This window comes from Ranitomeya variabilis, chromosome 3, assembly GCF_051348905.1.
Source record: "Ranitomeya variabilis isolate aRanVar5 chromosome 3, aRanVar5.hap1, whole genome shotgun sequence".
Taxonomy (NCBI): domain Eukaryota; kingdom Metazoa; phylum Chordata; class Amphibia; order Anura; family Dendrobatidae; genus Ranitomeya; species Ranitomeya variabilis.
In genome coordinates this window covers 641,266,285-641,283,407 of record NC_135234.1, presented here as the reverse complement: position 1 = coordinate 641,283,407, position 17,123 = coordinate 641,266,285, and the positions used below count along the sequence as shown (strand labels likewise).

At 43.0% G+C, this 17,123-nt stretch overlaps 1 protein-coding gene across 2 annotated transcripts in view; it reads left to right on the top strand.

The window, feature by feature from the left end:
• Positions 1 to 134: 134 nt before the first annotated feature.
• LOC143816807 (retinol dehydrogenase 7-like) overlaps positions 135 to 17,123 on the top strand; it is a 54,771-nt gene continuing 37,782 nt past the window's right edge. The window contains exons 1-2 of one of the 2 annotated variants that reach the window (XM_077297665.1): positions 135 to 259; positions 13,455 to 13,791. In XM_077297665.1, the coding sequence (XP_077153780.1) occupies positions 13,479 to 13,791 (313 nt within the window). In that variant the 5' untranslated portion in view covers positions 135 to 259; positions 13,455 to 13,478. Of the gene's footprint in view, positions 260 to 4,134; positions 4,260 to 13,454; positions 13,792 to 17,123 lie in introns of those variants that run through there. The other variant, XM_077297664.1, reaches the window with a different exon arrangement.

Below are 17,123 nucleotides of genomic sequence, written 5' to 3'. Positions count from 1 at the left end.
AATATGCACAAACAGGAACTAGAGACAAGCTGCTAGCAACCTACTTTAAGGGAAAGAGATGTGGGAGAAGCTGCCCAACAAACCCACTGCTGCCTAGGGATAGGCTGGGGAAGTTAAACCCTGCAATACACAACTGTGCTAAGTTCCTGCAGGATCTGACTTCACCTCCCTATAGCCAGGAGGAGACAGAATGAACATGCAGCAGAGCTGGAAGAGCTGCATGAGAACTCAGCACGGGAAGCAGCAGAATGCAAGCGCAGTGAGTACCATGATGCTCGGAATGCGTGCACATTACTGCTGTCACAGTACCCTCCTTACAGCACTCCTGTCATGGTTGTGGACAGGGTTCCTTCACTATCCTCTTGTGGTTAATTTGTATAGCCTCCCTGTGGTTTGGGGAGGGCTATATTTACCCACCTTCATCTGGGGATCCTTGTCAATGATACATCTGTCTTGGCTGTGTGTTTGACTCCCTGGTGTGCTTGCATACTGTTGTCTGGTTGCTTTCTTGTGTATGACTCGATCTGTTTTCTCGTTCTGTGCTTTGCCTTGTGACTCTGTGCTAATTGTCGGCTTGTGGCTCTGACCTTCGGCTTGGTACTCTAATTTCCCTCCTGTCTGCTCCGTTTGTACTGCACCACTATCTTCGGTGCAGTACAAATGGAGAAACCTTTCCAAGATAACAGGGGAACAGATGTTCTCTGCAGGCTCCCAGGATCGCTCCACAGCCCTTCCAGTCTACCAGTAAGAAGGTCCTCCCCTGAATCTTTTTAATATCCTAATCTCAAAGATGTCCGAGAGAGCCTCATGAACAGAGGTAGCATGGGGCTTCAAGAAGCGATTCAGGACAACTGGCTTCAGGAGAGAGACATGAAAGGTGTTAGGGATCCATAGATTCACAGGGAGGTGAAGACAACAGGTCACCAGATTAAGTTAACTGAGGATTTCGTATGGACTGAGGTACTAGGGTGCAAGTTTGAATGAAGGTGAATATTCTCCGACCAACCCTAAGTGCTAGAGTTTCCCATGTCACAGGGCACTAGTGAACAAATTGTCCCTTGCCTCCACAGTAAATGTATACATTTTCTCTGTGCCTCCGCTGTCATTCCTGCACAAAAAGTTGGCCTGCTCAACTTGCAATGGCTCAGTAGCTGATGGTGCCACTTGTGGTAGCAAAGGGAACAGGAAGTATGGAGCCACTCTGGTTAGTTTTCTGGCACAAAGAGACACTGAAGCTTGTTCCATGATTCGCTCATGGAAGCCAAAATGTATTGTAGTGGCCAGGAGTATATGGACATCCAGCGAGGATGGTAGATCTCTGCCTACCAACTCATGCTTGATTCAACCAGACAGGCCTGATCAGAAGGTTGCCACCAGGGATTCTTCATTCCATGAAAGCTCCAAGGTACAGGGGCATAAGGCATACTGGACAATGGTGTTCTTGCTCTGCTTTAGAGACAAAAAGGATGAAGCAGCTGAGGAGGTGCAGCCTGGAATTTCGAATACCACTCGGAACATCACCAGGAACCTTCCAACATCACGGATCTCTGGACCACCATGCTCACTAATGGGATTTGCTTAGGCCAGGGCTTGTTCAGACAGCAGAAAGACCATAAAAGCTATCTGGTCCAAAGGAAAGCGGTGAACGTGGAGTGTGGAATGGATCTGACACTGATTCATGTAGCCGAGGCTCTCCTTGGGGTCTCCATTGTAGCAGGACGGAAGTGTAAGCTGAATCTTAACACTTCCTCAGGGAGGCTGACAATCTTGAGTAGGGTTGAGTAGGGTTGGCAAGACATGGTAGAGGCAGAAGGCAGGGTGGACATTGCGGCAGAAAGACCATGCAGCTGGGTTGGCACCACATTGATGGCCTGCATCATCTGGTCCTGACGCTCACATTGAGAGCACACCTCCTGGAACAGTTCCTACAAATTAGATGTGGGATCTCTGGGTTCCAATTTGTTAGTGGGGTCCATGGCCTGAACGTACTGTAACGCTGGTGGGTGATGATCCACTATGCCATGGGCCGGGCTGACTCTGGAGATGCCCAACTAAGCAACTACCTGGTATTCACTAAATCCTCAAATGGTGAGGATAGGCTTGGTGGCAGGTAGCCACCAGCTACCATTCCAGGACAGTTCTCGGGTTAGCAGAAGCTGACCAGAGGGTCAGAAACATGGTACGAGGCACATGAGGGCAAAGACCTGGACAGACAATCCGAGGTCAGGGTAGTCAGCACAGATTCAATATAGCCGAGGACAGGAGCGGAGAAATCAGAATAAACAGAAAATGAGCCTGATTAACAACAGGTGAGAGAACGAATATGCACAAATAGGAACTAGAGACAAGCTATTAGGAACCTACATTCAGGCGAGTTGCCTAATAAACCCACTACTGCCTGGGAATAAGCTGGAGAAATAAAATCCTTCAGGATACAACAGGATCAGGGGCTCCTCCCTATAGCCAGGCAGAGAAAGTAGGGATATGCAGCAGAGCTGGAAGAGCTGAATTAGGACTCAGCGTGGTAGCACGACACGGGCAGGAGCAGAGCGGCGAACGCATCGAGTAGCACGTCACTGGTAACTCGTGAATTGCTGTGACGGATAGCAAATTCGGTTGTGTGATCCTAGCCTAAAAAGTTTCATAGGTATTACTACGCATAAAAGTTACCATGATCTTTGCCATGATTAATTCACTCACGCATTTCTCACGACATACCACCCTTAGGGTACCGTCTCACAAAACGATTTACCAACGATCACGACCAGCGATACGACCTGGCCGTGATCGTTGGTAAGTCGTAGTGTGGTCGCTGGGGAGCTGTCACACAGACAGCTCTCCAGCGACCAACGATGCCGAAGTCCCCGGGTAACCAGGGTAAACATCGGGTTACTAAGCGCAGGGCCACGCTTAGTAACCCGATGTTTACCCTGGTTACCGGTGTAAATGTAAAAAAAAACAAACAGTACATACTCACATTCCGGTGTCCGTCAGGTCCCTTGCCGTCTGCTTCCCGCACTGACTGACTGCCGGCCGTAAAGCGAAAGCAGAGCACAGCGGTGACGTCACCGCTCTGCTGTTAGGGCCGGCGCTCAGTCAGTGCAGGAAGCGGACGCCGGGGGACGCGAAGGTGAGTATGTACTGTTTGTTTTTTTACATTTTACACTGGTAACCAGGGTAAACATCGGGTTACTAAGCGCGGCCCTGCGCTTAGTAACCCGATGTTTACCCTGGTTACAAGCGAATGCATCGTTGGATCGGTGTCACACACACCGATCCAACGATGACAGCGGGAGATCCAGCGACGAAAGAAAGTTCCAAATGATCTGCTACGATGTACGATTCTCAGCAGGGTCCCTGATCGCTGCTGCGTGTCAGACACAGCGATATCGTATGGATATCGCTGGAACGTCACGGATCGTACCATCGCAGCGATCAAAGTGCCACTGTGAGACGGTACCCTTAGTCATAGTATACTTCTTACTGACACTGGAATAGTATTTAAATCACAACAGCAAATCACATGTGACCATGCATGATTAGGAGGCGTTGTTAACAGGTATAGTATACACCATGTGATTAGTCAAACTTGCTGGAGTCTCAATACATGCATAATAGTGTGAATTTGTTTATATATACTATGTGAACCTGAACATCAAACATATATTATATATCATGTTTTCATACACTTTATGCAGTTAATAGCACTCTATGTCTGTACTGCTACATACTTAGGCAGTTAACTGGTTCATGCAGCTTTTCATGAACACCCGAGCCTTACACTATGGCTGGTCCAAATAACTAAAGCAATTGTTACCATCCACCTCTCGTGTCTCCCCTTTTCCTCATAGTTTGTAAGCTTGCGAGCAGGGCCCTCATTCCTACTGGTATCTGTTTTGAACTGTGATTTCTGTTATGCTGTAATGTCTATTGTTTGTACAAGTCCCCTCTATAATTTGTAAAGCGCTGTGGAATATGTTGGCGCTATATAAATAAAAATTATTATTATTATTATATTAATTATATAACGTGACTGATTCCAGCGATTTCGTTTACAGTATTTATCGTTAGACAATAATGCCTAAGGATGTTATATCAGGGGCGCAGAAAGTAACTAAGGGTTATATGGGAAACCTTGAAACAAGACAGGAGGATTTGCTTATCTCATGGTTATCTTGAGGCAATGAGCACAGGCTCTTATAAAGGCTGCGATTAGTGTTTGAACCTGCAGGTAGCAGGTGAAGAAGAAAGGTTGTAAGGTAAGGGATTGTAATAATTTAATTTTTCTTCCTATTTAGCAAAAATTGGAATTACAGAACTGAAAAACAAATAAACATAGAAGGAAATCTTGTATGAAATTAGCTTGGACGCTTTGCAATGCAGTTTCTATCTCACATTATAATGAGTAAAGCCTCATTCAAGCATCCATGATTCTTGTAAATGTTGTATTCATGGTCTGTATGCTGGAACCCCCATCTTCACTTTCCTTCGAAAATTTTCTGTGGGGCTCAAGTCAGGTGACTTATGGCCACTTGATAATTTTCAAGGACTACTTTTGAAATCAAGCCTTGGTGGATGTTGAGGCTTTGCTTTCAATCATTGTCTTGTTACAAGGTCCAAAGATGCCCTTTGTTGCAGAATTCAGCTTCCACCACAATCATCAACACTCAATATTAGGCCTCGTTCAATAATTTTTGTAAATGGTACAAATGTCATCAAGTGTTTTGAATCCTAGTCTCATCAGTTTTTACCAACAATGTTTCATTAGTGATGCTCACTAATGAAACAATAAATTAATATTTTGCAAAGCTAACCCCTTCATGACCAGAGGTATTTTCGTTTTTGCTTTTTCATTTTCTGCTCACCTTCTTCCCAGAGCCATAACTTTTTTGTTTTTCAGTCAATGTGGCCATGTGAGGGCTTGTTTTTTGCAGGACAAGTTGTACTTTTGAATGACACTATTGGTTTTAACATACTGTGTACTAGAGAAGGGGAAATATATTCCAAGTGCAGTGAAATTGCAAAAAAAATTTCACAGTTGTTGTTTTTTTGTTTTTTTTTGCATGGTAACTAAATGCTAAAACTGACCTGCCACTATGAAAGAGGTTAATCACAGACAGCACATTGATGGCACACTCTTACCATCCATGTGCTGCCTGGGAATTTTAGTAGGCGTGTATTGGTACTTTTCATCCTTGATGCCTGTGGAAAACAGATGTGTCTCCGTAATTTTTCCACAGACACACGGTCCACAAAAAAAACTGGACATGTAAACAGCCCCATAGATTCTAATGGGTTCTTCTTTATAAAGGTAGAGAAGGGTGGAGGCTCGCCATAGCTAGATGTTTCTTTCGCTATAAACTGCAATACTGTGATATTGCAGTATATAAGCGATCAACTCCTTTTTCCCCAATTAAAAATAAAACATATTTGTTATTGCCGTATCCATTAAAGTCTAATGTATCAGTAGATAAAATTAATCAGCTAGATCAGTAAATTCAATGAGAAAATATCAAAAAAACAAGATTGTGGGGTTTTTTTGTAGCTTCAGCATCGAAAAAAAATGTACTGTATACACTCATATCTAAGGCGACCCGAGTATAAGCCTAGGCACCTAATTTTGCCACAAAAAAGCTGGGAAATCTTATTGACTCGAGTATAAGCCGGGTATGCATTGTCCCCTCATCCCTATCCTGGTATGCATGGTCTCCTCATCCCTATCCTGGTATGCATGGTCTCCTCATCCCTATCCTGGTATGCATGGCTTCTCATCCCTATCCTGGTATGCTTGGTCTCCTCATCCCTATCCTGGTATGCATGGTCTCCTCTTCCCTATCCTGGTATGCATGGTCTCCTCATCCCTATCCTGGTATGCATGGCTTCTCATCCCTATCCTGGTATGCTTGGTCTCCTCATCCCTATCCTGGTATGCATGGTCTCCTCATCCCTATCCTGGTATGCATGGCTTCTCATCCCTATCCTTGTATGCATGGTCTCCTCATCCCTATCCTGGTATGCATGGTCTCCTCATCCCTATCCTGGTATGCATGGCTTCTCATCCCTATCCTGGTATGCTTGGTCTCCTCATCCCTATCCTGGTATGCATGGTCTCCTCATCCCTATCCTGGTATGCATGGCTTCTCATCCCTATCCTTGTATGCATGGTCTCCTCATCCCTATCCTGGTATGCATGGTCTCCTCATCCCTATCCTGGTATGCATGACTTCTTATCCCTATCCTGGTATGCATGGTCTCCTCATCCCTATCCTGGTATGCATGACTTCTTATCCCTATCCTGGTATGCACGGCCTCCTCATCCCTATCCTGGTATGCATGGCTTCTCATCCCTATCCTTGTATGCATGGTCTCCTCATCCCTATCCTGGTATGCATGGCTTCTCATCCCTATCCTGGTATGCACGGCCTCCTCATCCGTATCCTTGTTCGCATGGCCCTCATCCCTATCCTTGTATGCATGGCTCCTCATCCCATCCATGTATGCATGGCTCCCTCATCCCTATCCTTGTATGCATGGCTCCTCATCCCATCCTTGTACAGTTGTGGCCAAAAGTATTGACACCCTTGCAATTCTGTCAGATAATACTCAGTTTCTTCCTGAAAATGATTGCAATCACAAATTCTTTGGTATTATTATCTTCATTTAATTTGTCTTAAATGAAAAAACACAAAAGAGAATGAAGCAAAAAGCAAAACATTGATCATTTCACATAAAACTCCAAAAATGGGCCAGACAAAAGTATTGGCACCCTCAGCCTAATACTTGGTTGCACAACCTTTAGCCAAAATAACTGCAACCAACCGCTTCCGGTAACCATCAATGAGTTTCTTACAATGCTCTGCTGGAATTTTAGACCATTCTTCTTTGCCAAACTGCTCCAGGTCCCTGATATTTGAAGGGTGCCTTCTCCAAACTGCCATTTTTAGATCTCTCCTCAGGTGTTCTATGGGATTCAGGTCTAGACTCATTGCTGGCCACCTTAGAAGTCTCCAGTGCTTTCTCTCAAACCATTTTCTAGTGCTTTTTGAAGTGTGTTTTGGGCCATTATCCTGCTGGAAGACCCATAATCTCTGAGGGAGACCCAGCTTTCTCACACTGGGCCCTACATTATGCTGCAAAATTTGTTGGTAGTCTTCAGACTTCATAATGCCATGCACACGGTCAAGCAGTCCAGTGCCAGAGGCAGTAAAGCAACCACAAAATATCAGGGAACCTCCGCCATGTTTGACTTTAGGGACTGTGTTCTTTTCTTTGAATGCCTCTTTTTTTCTCCTGTAAACTCTATGTTGATGCCTTTGTCCAAAAAGCTCTACTTTTGTCTCATCTGACCAGAGAACATTCTTCCAAAACGTTTTAGGCTTTTTCAGGTAAGTTTTGGCAAACTCCAGCCTGGCTTTTTTATGTCTCGGGGTAAGAAGTGGGGTCTTCCTGGGTCTCCTACCATACAGTCCCTTTTCATTCAGATGCAGATGGATGGTACGGGTTGACACTGTGTTGTACCCTCGGACTGCAGGGCAGCTTGAACTTGTTTGGATGTTAGTCGAGGTTCTTTATCCAACATCCGCACAATCTTGCGCTGAAATCTCTTGTCAATTTTTCTTTTCTGTCCACATCTAGGGAGGTTAGCCACAGTGCCATGGGCTTTAAACTTCTTGATGACACTGCGCACGGTAGACACAGGAACATTCAGGTCTCTGGAGATGGACTTGTAGCCTTGAGATTGCTCATGCTTCCTCACAATTTGGTTTCTCAAGTCCTCAGACAGTTCTTTGGTCTTTCTTTTCTCCATGCTCAATGTGGTACACACAAGGACACAGGACAGAGGTTGAGTCAACTTTAATCCATGTCAACTGGCTGCAAGTGTGATTTAGTTATTGCCAACACCTGTTAGGTGCCACAGGTAAGTTACAGGTGCTGTTAATTACACAAATTAGAGAAGCATCACATGATTTTTCGAACAGTGCCAATACTTTTGTCCACCCCCTTTTTTATGTTTGGTGTGGAATTATATCCAATTTGGCTTTAGGACAATTCTTTTTGTGTTTTTTCATTTAAGACAAATTAAATGAAGATAATAATACCAAAGAATTTGTGTTTGCAATCATTTTCAGGAAGAAACTGAGTATTTTCTGACAGAATTGCTGGGGTGTCAATACTTTTGGCCACAACTGTATCCATGGCTCCTCATCCCTATCCTGGTATGCATGGCCTTCTCATCCCTGTCCTTGTATGCATGGCCCCTTCATCCCTATCCTTGTATGCATGGCCTCCTCATCCTTATCCTGGTATGCATGGTCCCTCATCCCTATCCTTGTATGCATGGCCATCTCATCCCTATCTTGGTATGTATAGCCATCTCATCCCTATCCTTGTATGCATGACTTCTCATCCCCATCCTTGTATGCATGGTCCCTTCATCCCCCTCCTTGTATGCATGGTTCCTCATCCTCATCTTGGTATGCATAGTTCCTCATACCCATCCTTGTATGTATGGCCCCTTCTTCTCTATCCTGGTATGCATGGTTCCTCATCCTCATCTTGGTATGCATGGTTCATCATCCCCATCCTTGTATGCATGCCTCCTTCATCCATATCCTTGTATGCATGGCCATATCATCCATATCCTGGTATGCACGGTTCAGCTATTAGCGGTCTACCTACAAAGAGTATACACATCATTGTATCATAGTTACAGTATTTCTAGACTGATCGATTACTCAATCAAACCTGACTATTATATCTACAAGGGACAATAGTCATGATGGATGATCATTATTAATTTTTCCAACTATATATCATCGAGCATTGCGCTCCATCGGGAAAAGTGGATCACATAATAATTATATTGTGATCCAATATACATCCTACATGGAAAATTGTGTCAGATCAGTGGCCCAAAGTCACTTAACCCCTTAAAAACATCAGTTACTTATTAAAATCTGTGAAAATGGGCCGTTTACCCATTTTGATGCCAGTTTTGATGCCCAGAACCCATTTGGTACAGGCTGTAGGGACCTGTGTTTGATGCAGGGCATCACTATCTGTGTATTTTACATGTCATATTAGTGGCCCAAAGGCATTTAACCTCTTGAAAACATCAGTTACTTGATCAAATCTGTGAAAATGGGCTGTTTGCCCACGTTAATGCCAGTTCTCATGCCTAGAACCCATTTGGGACAGGCTGGAGGGACCTGTTTTGGATGTGGGACTCCCTGTTCTATATATATGCACTGTGGTATCAGTGGCCCAAAGTCATTTAACCCCTTAAAAACATCAGTTGCTGATTCAAATCTGTGAAAATTGTCTGTTTGCCCACTTTGATGCCAGTTCTGGTGCCCAGAACCCATTTGGGCCAGGCTGAAGGGACCTGGGTTTGATGCAGGGCATCACTATCTGTGTATTTTAAGTGTGAGATCAGTGGCCCAAAGTATTTAACCCCTTAAAAACATCAGTTACTTATTCAAATCTGTGAAAATGGGCCGTTTGCCCACTTTAATGCCAGTTCTGGTGCCCAGAACCCATTTGGGCCAGGCTGTAAGGACCTGGGTTTGATGCAGGGCATCACTGTCTGTGTATTTTAAGTGTCAGATCAGTGGCCCAAAGTCATTTAACCCCCTGAAAACATCAGTTACTTACTCAAATGGCCAAAATTGATTGCCCACTTTGATGCCAGTTCTGATGCCCAGAACCCATTTGGGCCAGGCTGGAGATAACTGGTTTTGATGTGGGGCACCCTGTTCTATATGTCTGCATATGTCTGTGAGATCAGTGGCAAAAAGGCATTTAACCCTTTCTTCAACACTCTTTGGTGCCCACTTTGATGCCCATTTTTGTGCCAATTTTATTTTTTGAAGCTGTTTTTAAATGTATTCACATCAGGGCACCTCACTGCATTGTTTGATATTATTGTGATGCTTAGTTTTTGTTGTTAAACCTATGAAAAACAGAAAAGAAAAAATTGCCGAATAAGAAACTGTCGAATAAGAAACCAAATTTAGCTCCGAATAAGAAACTGAACAAATAAGAAACCAACTTCAGCCTCGTGTGAGCGTGTGTATGCATTATAGTGTATGTGTGTGTATGCATTATATTGTGTGTGAGTGTGTATGCATTATAGTGTGTGTATGTCTTATAGTGTGTGAGTGTGTGTATACATTACAGTGTGTGTGCATTATAGTGTATGTGTATGTATGCATTATATTGTGTGTGAGTGTGTGTATGCATTATAGTGTGTGTATGCCTTATAGTGTGTGTGAGTGTGTGTATACATTACAGTGTGTATGCATTATAGTGTATGTGTGTATATGCATTATAGTGTATGTGTGAGTGTGTGTGTGTGTATGCATTATAGTGTGTGTGCATGCATTATAGTGTATGTGTGTGTATGCATTATATTGTGTGTGAGTGTGTGTATGCATTATAGTGTGTGCATGCCTTATAGTGTGTGTGAATGTGTGTATACATTACAGTGTGTGTGCATTATAGTGTGTGTCTGCTGCACGATACTGTGTGGGGGGGGACTGCACTATACTGTGTGTGGGGGCTGCATTAGACTTACTTTGTGTTTGGGGGGTCTGCATTATACTGAGTGTGGGGGACTGCACTATACTGTGTGTGGGGGCTGCATTATACTGTGTGTGGGGGGCTGCATTATACGGTTTGTGGGGTGATGCATTCTACTGTGTGGGGGGCTACATTATACTGTGTGTATGGGGGTCTGCATTATACAGTGTGGGGGGTGCTGCACTATTATGTGTGTGTTTGTGGGGAGCTGCATTATGCTGTGTGCATGGGGGCTGCATTACACTGTGTGTGTGGTGCTGCATTACACTCTGAGGATGCTACATTATACTCGAGGGCGCTACATTATATTCTTAGGTGGCTGCATTATACTTTGAAGTGTCTGCATTACACTGTGTGTGGGGGGCTACATTATACTGGGAGTGTGTGGGGGCTGCATTATACTGTGTGTTTGTGGGGGGTTGGATTATACTGTGTGCGGTGGGCTGCATTATAGTGTGTGTAGGGCTGCATTATACTCTGAGGGGGCTGCATTATACGTTGTGTGGGGGGCTCCATTATACTGTTTGTGGGGGGCTGCATTATACTCTGATGGGCTGCATTATGCTCTATGACGGGACTACAATATACTCTGAGGGGGCTGCACTATTCTTTGAGGGGGCTGCATTATACACTGAGGGGGCTGCATTGTGCTCTATGAGGGGAGTACATTATATTCTATGAGGTGGCTGCATTATACTCTGAGGGGAGCTGCATTATACTTTGAGCGCGGCTGCTGTATATTCTGAGGTGGGCTGCATTATACTCTATCAAGGGCCATGGGGAGTGAATTTTACTATATGTACTATATGGGACCTGCGTTATACTGTATCAAGGACTATCTGTTCCAATCATTCTTCCTCAGCCGGAGTAAGGGTAGGTGCACACGGTCAGTAAACGATGCGGGTTGTACACTGTGCACTTGTGCAGTTTCCAGATGTTACAGCATAGTGGATGGGATTTCAAGAAATCCCATGCCCACTATGCATGCACAGACGCCCATGGTTCACTCACAGAGAAGGACATGCGGCTAGTCTCTCCAGACCGCAGCATATCTATTTATCTTGCGGAGGCGCGAGTCTCCTCAAGATAAATTTCACCCATACAATGTATTGGGACATGGCGATTCCGCACGGTTCAATGAAGACGTGCGGATTCAACTGCGTTCAATAGCCGGCATCGCTTTGGATGCAGCGGACACGTGTGCATATACCCTAAGGAGGTTGGGAAACAAACGTCGAACGACTTCAATATTGTTGATCATGCTCGTTTAGCGGCCTGAACTTAGCGTTTGTAAATACAACAGAAATGTTTCTGTGTGATGGTGCAATATGTGAGCATTTGGGGTCCCACTTTAAACTTTTGCCCAGGGCCCCACTTTGTCTAAAACAGACCATGAACGCTGCTGTTACGGTAGTCATCCAAATATATACAGTATATATGCTCTTTTGCAATAGTTTCTGGATTAACTTCTGCCCTCACTGTGTTGCCATAAAGAAGAAGAGAATATTTTTTAATATAAAACAGAAAAGAAATAGATACAAAACATACAGTATATCATAAGGTTTAAACCTAGATATAATATGGAAATGTAGTCAGATGAAAACTGCACTCACTTTAGGATACAAAGTACATGTTTATTTAAGATAGAAATAGTATGGTTAGTGATGAGCGAACGTGCATGTTTGGGTGTAATCCTAGTATCTTGGGCGTGCTCGGTAATATGTTCCAGTCCCTGCGGCTGCATGATTCGTGGCTGTTAGACAGCAGCAACACATGCAGCGATGGTCTGTTTGTTAGTGAATCCCTGCATGTGTTGCTGCTGTCTAACAGCCGCAAATCATGCAGCTACAGGGAATCGAATATATTATTCGAGCACACCCAAGATACTCGGATAACACCCGAGCATGCTCGGATAACACAATATCCGAGCACACTCGCTCATCACTAATGGTTATCTTAAAGGGAACCTGTCACATGAAAAAAACACTATTAGCCTGCAGATATTGGGTTAATCTGCAGGTTTGTAGCATTCTGAACCTGCCTGGCGCCAGCACTTAGAGCCCTGCTGCTGGGAGGAAATTACATTTATTTCCCTGAAAATCATGAGGGTAGCGCCGGCGCAGGTTCAGTCACCGCTCTGTGTATAGAGAACGGTGGCTGTAACTGCGCTCCCAACCCTGACTGACAGCAGAATCAGCATTAGGGCTCCATATCTTCAGTTTAATAGCGTTTTTTCACAAGACAGGTTCCCTTTAATAATTATTAGTAGACATCAGGGATAATTTCATTTTGTTGCAATTTGGTAATTTCATAAATTGCCTGAAAATAACTTCTAAAAAATGTTTAAATATTAATTTATCTTATACACCCAGACCCTCCCTGTTCTGTACTCCTCCTCTGCTGGCTCGGCTCACTCCTGCCTTGCTTGTAATGTACCTGGAGTCTTTGTAGCATGCACAGTACAAACTTTTAAAAAGACACGACAGGACACAAAATGTTCACTATACAAGAGAAAAATAGCTAAAACACCACTCAAATAGATGCTCTACGAATTCATTTGGCTGTTATTTTTTCAGATTGAAATATTTTGCACATTGAAGATTATTAGGATTTTTGATTACTTCTATATATTATACAGTATTAGCACAGATAAACTCAATGTATCTATGTGAAACAGATCTAGTATGTAGCTGTCAAAGGCATGTAGCAAGTGTTACAAGATCCTTATTTAAAAAAAATTATAAACTGTACCCCTTCTCTGTGAATTTGCATTCATCATTTTCTTTATCAGGTGTTGGCCGCATGAGACTACTGAATAAATTAATATGTAAAAGAAATGGATATTAACTCTTTTTATCTCGGTTATATTTTAGTGACACCTTACTGTTGAATCCATTATGTGGCTCCCTCTGCTGGTGCTGTTGGGTTTGATATTCCTATACAGACGATACAGATATAGTCTGATCCTGGAGAATCTCACAGATAAATATGTTTTCATCACGGGATGTGATTCTGGATTTGGGAAATTGTTAACACGGAATCTGGATAAACGTGGAATGAAGGTTTTGGCTGCTTGTCTGACAGCAAAAGGAGCTGAAGACCTAAAGAAGGAAATGTCAAGTAGGGTACAGACAGTAATTTTAGATGTAACCAGCACCGAAAGTGTTCGTGCCGCTCTTCAGTGGGCATCTGCAATTGTTGGCAACAAAGGTGTGGTTTGATTTGAAATACATCTAGTACATTAATAGAATTACTTATAAATGCTGTCTCTTGAAAAATCTTGATGGACACCCACAGAATACCAAGCACCGTGCTGCGCGTTTCATTTATACATTCATTCATTAAGTCAGTTAGAGCAATCAAACCTCATGGTGGCACATCATGGCAATAAACAGGGTACAACTGGTCAAAATTATTGTAAAAGGCCTAAAGTTAAAGATGACACATTTCATTTGTATTTTAGGCAAACAATATATATATATATATATATATATATATATATATATATATATATATATATATATATATATATATATAATTAATTATATATATAATTAATTAATTATTAATATTTATTCCATGGTGCTTTACATGTGAGGAGGGGTATACATAATAAAAAACAGGTACAATAATCTTAATCAATAAAAGTCACGACTGGTGCAGGAAGAGAGAGGACCCTGCCCACGAGGACTCACAATCTACAAGGGATGGGTGAGGATACAGTAGGTGAGGATAGAGCTGGTCGTATAGCGGTTTGGTGGATCAGTGGTTACTGCAGGTTGTACGTTTGTAGGAAGAGGTAGGTCTTCAGGTTCCTTTTGGAGGTTTCCACAGTAGGCCAGAGTCTGATATGTTGGAGTAGAGAGTTCCAGAAGAGGGGGGATGCATAGGAGAAATCTTGTATGCGATTGTGGGAAGAAGAGATAAGAGGGGAGTCGAGAAGGAGATCTTGTGAGGATCGGAGGTTGCATGCTGGTAGGTACCGGGAGACGAGGTCACAGATATATGAAGGAGACAGATTGTGGATGGCTTTGTATGCCATGGTTAGGGTTTTGAGCTGCAGTCTCTGGGTAATGGGGAGCCAGTGAAGGGATTGACAGAGAGGAGAGGCTGGGGAATAGCGGGGGGATAGGTGGATTAGTCGGGCAGCAGAGTTTAAGATAGATCGGAGAGGCGCGAGAGTGTTAGAGGGGAGGCCACACAACAGGAGGTTGCAGTAGTCAAGACGGGAGATGATGAGTGCATGCACTAGAGTTTTTGCAGATTCTAAGTTGAGGAATGTACGGATCTGGGAGATGTTTTTGAGTTGAAGTTGGCAGGAGTTGGAAAGGGCCTGGATATGTGGTTTTAACCCCTTCACCCCCAAGGGTGGTTTGCACGTTAATGACCGGGCCAATTTTTACAATTCTGACCACTGTCCCTTTATGAGGTTATAACTCTGGAACGCTTCAACGGATCCTGATGATTCTGACATTGTTTTCTCGTGCCATATTGTACTTCATGTTAGTGGTAAAATTTATTCGATATAACTTGCATTTATTTGTGAAAAAAACGAATATTTGGCGAAAATTTTGAAAATTTCGCAATTTTCCAACTTTGAATTTTTATGCCCTTAAATCACAGACATATGTCACGCAAAATACTTAATAAGTAACATTTCCCACATGTCTACTTTACATCAGTACAATTTTGGAACCAAAATTTTTTTTTGTGACGGAGTTATAAGGGTTAAAAGTTGACCAGCAATTTCTCATTTTTACAACACCATTTTTTTTTAGGGACCACATCTCATTTGAAGTCATTTTGAGGGGTCTATATGATAGAAAATACTCAAGTGTGACACCATTCTAAAAACTGCACCCCTCAAGGTGCTCAAAACCACATTCAAGAAGTTTATTAACCCTTCAGGTGTTTCACAGGAATTTTTTGAATGTTTAAATAAAAATGAGCATTTAACTTTTTTTCACACACAATTTATTTCAGCTCCAATTTGTTTTATTTTACCAAGGGTAACAGGAGAAAATGGACCCCCAAAGTTGTTGTACAATTTGTCCTGAGTACGCTGATACCCCATATGTGAGGGTAAACCACTGTTTGGGCGTATGGCAGAGCTCGGAAGGAAAGGAGCGCCATTTGACTTTTCAATGCAAAATTGACTGGAATTGAGATGGGACGCCATGTTGCGTTTGGAGAGCCCCTGATGTGCCTAAACACTGAAACCCCCTACAAGTGACACCATTTTGGAAAGTAGACCCCCTAAGGAACTTATCTTGATGTGTGGTGAGCACTTTGACCCACCAAGTGCTTCACAGAAGTTTATAATGCAGAGCCGTAAAAATAAAAAATCATATTTTTTCACAAAAATGATCTTTTTGCCCCCAATTTTTTATTTTCCCAAGGGTAAGAGAAGAAATTGGACCCCAAAAAATGTTGTGCAATTTGTCCTGAGTACGATGATACCCCATATGTGGGTGTAAACCATTGTTTGGGCGCATGGCAGAGCTTGGAAGGGAAGGAGCGCCATTTGACTTTTCAATGCAAAATTGACTGGAATTGAGATGGGACGCCATGTTGCGTTTGGAGAGCCCCTGATGTGCCTAAACATTGAAACTCCCTACAAGTGACACCATTTTGGAAAGTAGACCCCCTAAGGAACTTATCTAGATGTGTGGTGAGCACTTTGACCCACCAAGTGCTTCACAGAAGTTTATAATGCAGAGCCGTAAAAATAAAAAATCATATTTTTTCACAAAAATGATCTTTTTGCCCCCAATTTTTTATTTTCCCAAGGGTAAGAGAAGAAATTGGACCCCAAAAAATGTTGTGCAATTTGTCCTGAGTACGCTGATACCCCATATGTGGGTGTAAACCATTGTTTGGGCGCATGGCAGAGCTTGGAAGGGAAGGAGCGCCATTTGACTTTTCAATGCAAAATTGACTGGAATTGAGATGGGACGCCATGTTGCGTTTGGAGAGCCCCTGATGTGCCTAAACACTGAAACCCCCTACAAGTGACACCATTTTGGAAAGTAGACCCCCTAAGGAACTTATCTTGATGTGTGGTGAGCACTTTGACCCACCAAGTGCTTCACAGAAGTTTATAATGCAGAGCCGTAAAAATAAAAAATCATATTTTTTCACAAAAATGATCTTTTCGCCCCCAATTTTTTATTTTCCCAAGGGTAAGAGAAGAAATTGGACCCCAAAAAATGTTGTGCAATTTGTCCTGAGTACGCTGATACCCCATATGTGGGTGTAAACCATTGTTTGGGCGCATGGCAGAGCTTGGAAGGGAAGGAGCGCCATTTGACTTTTCAATGCAAAATTGACTGGAATTGAGATGGGACGCCATGTTGCGTTTGGAGAGCCCCTGATGTGCCTAAACATTGAAACTCCCTACAAGTGACACCATTTTGGAAAGTAGACCCCCTAAGGAACTTATCTAGATGTGTGGTGAGCACTTTGACCCACCAAGTGCTTCACAGAAGTTTATAATGCAGAGCCGTAAAAATAAAAAATCATATTTTTTCACAAAAATGATC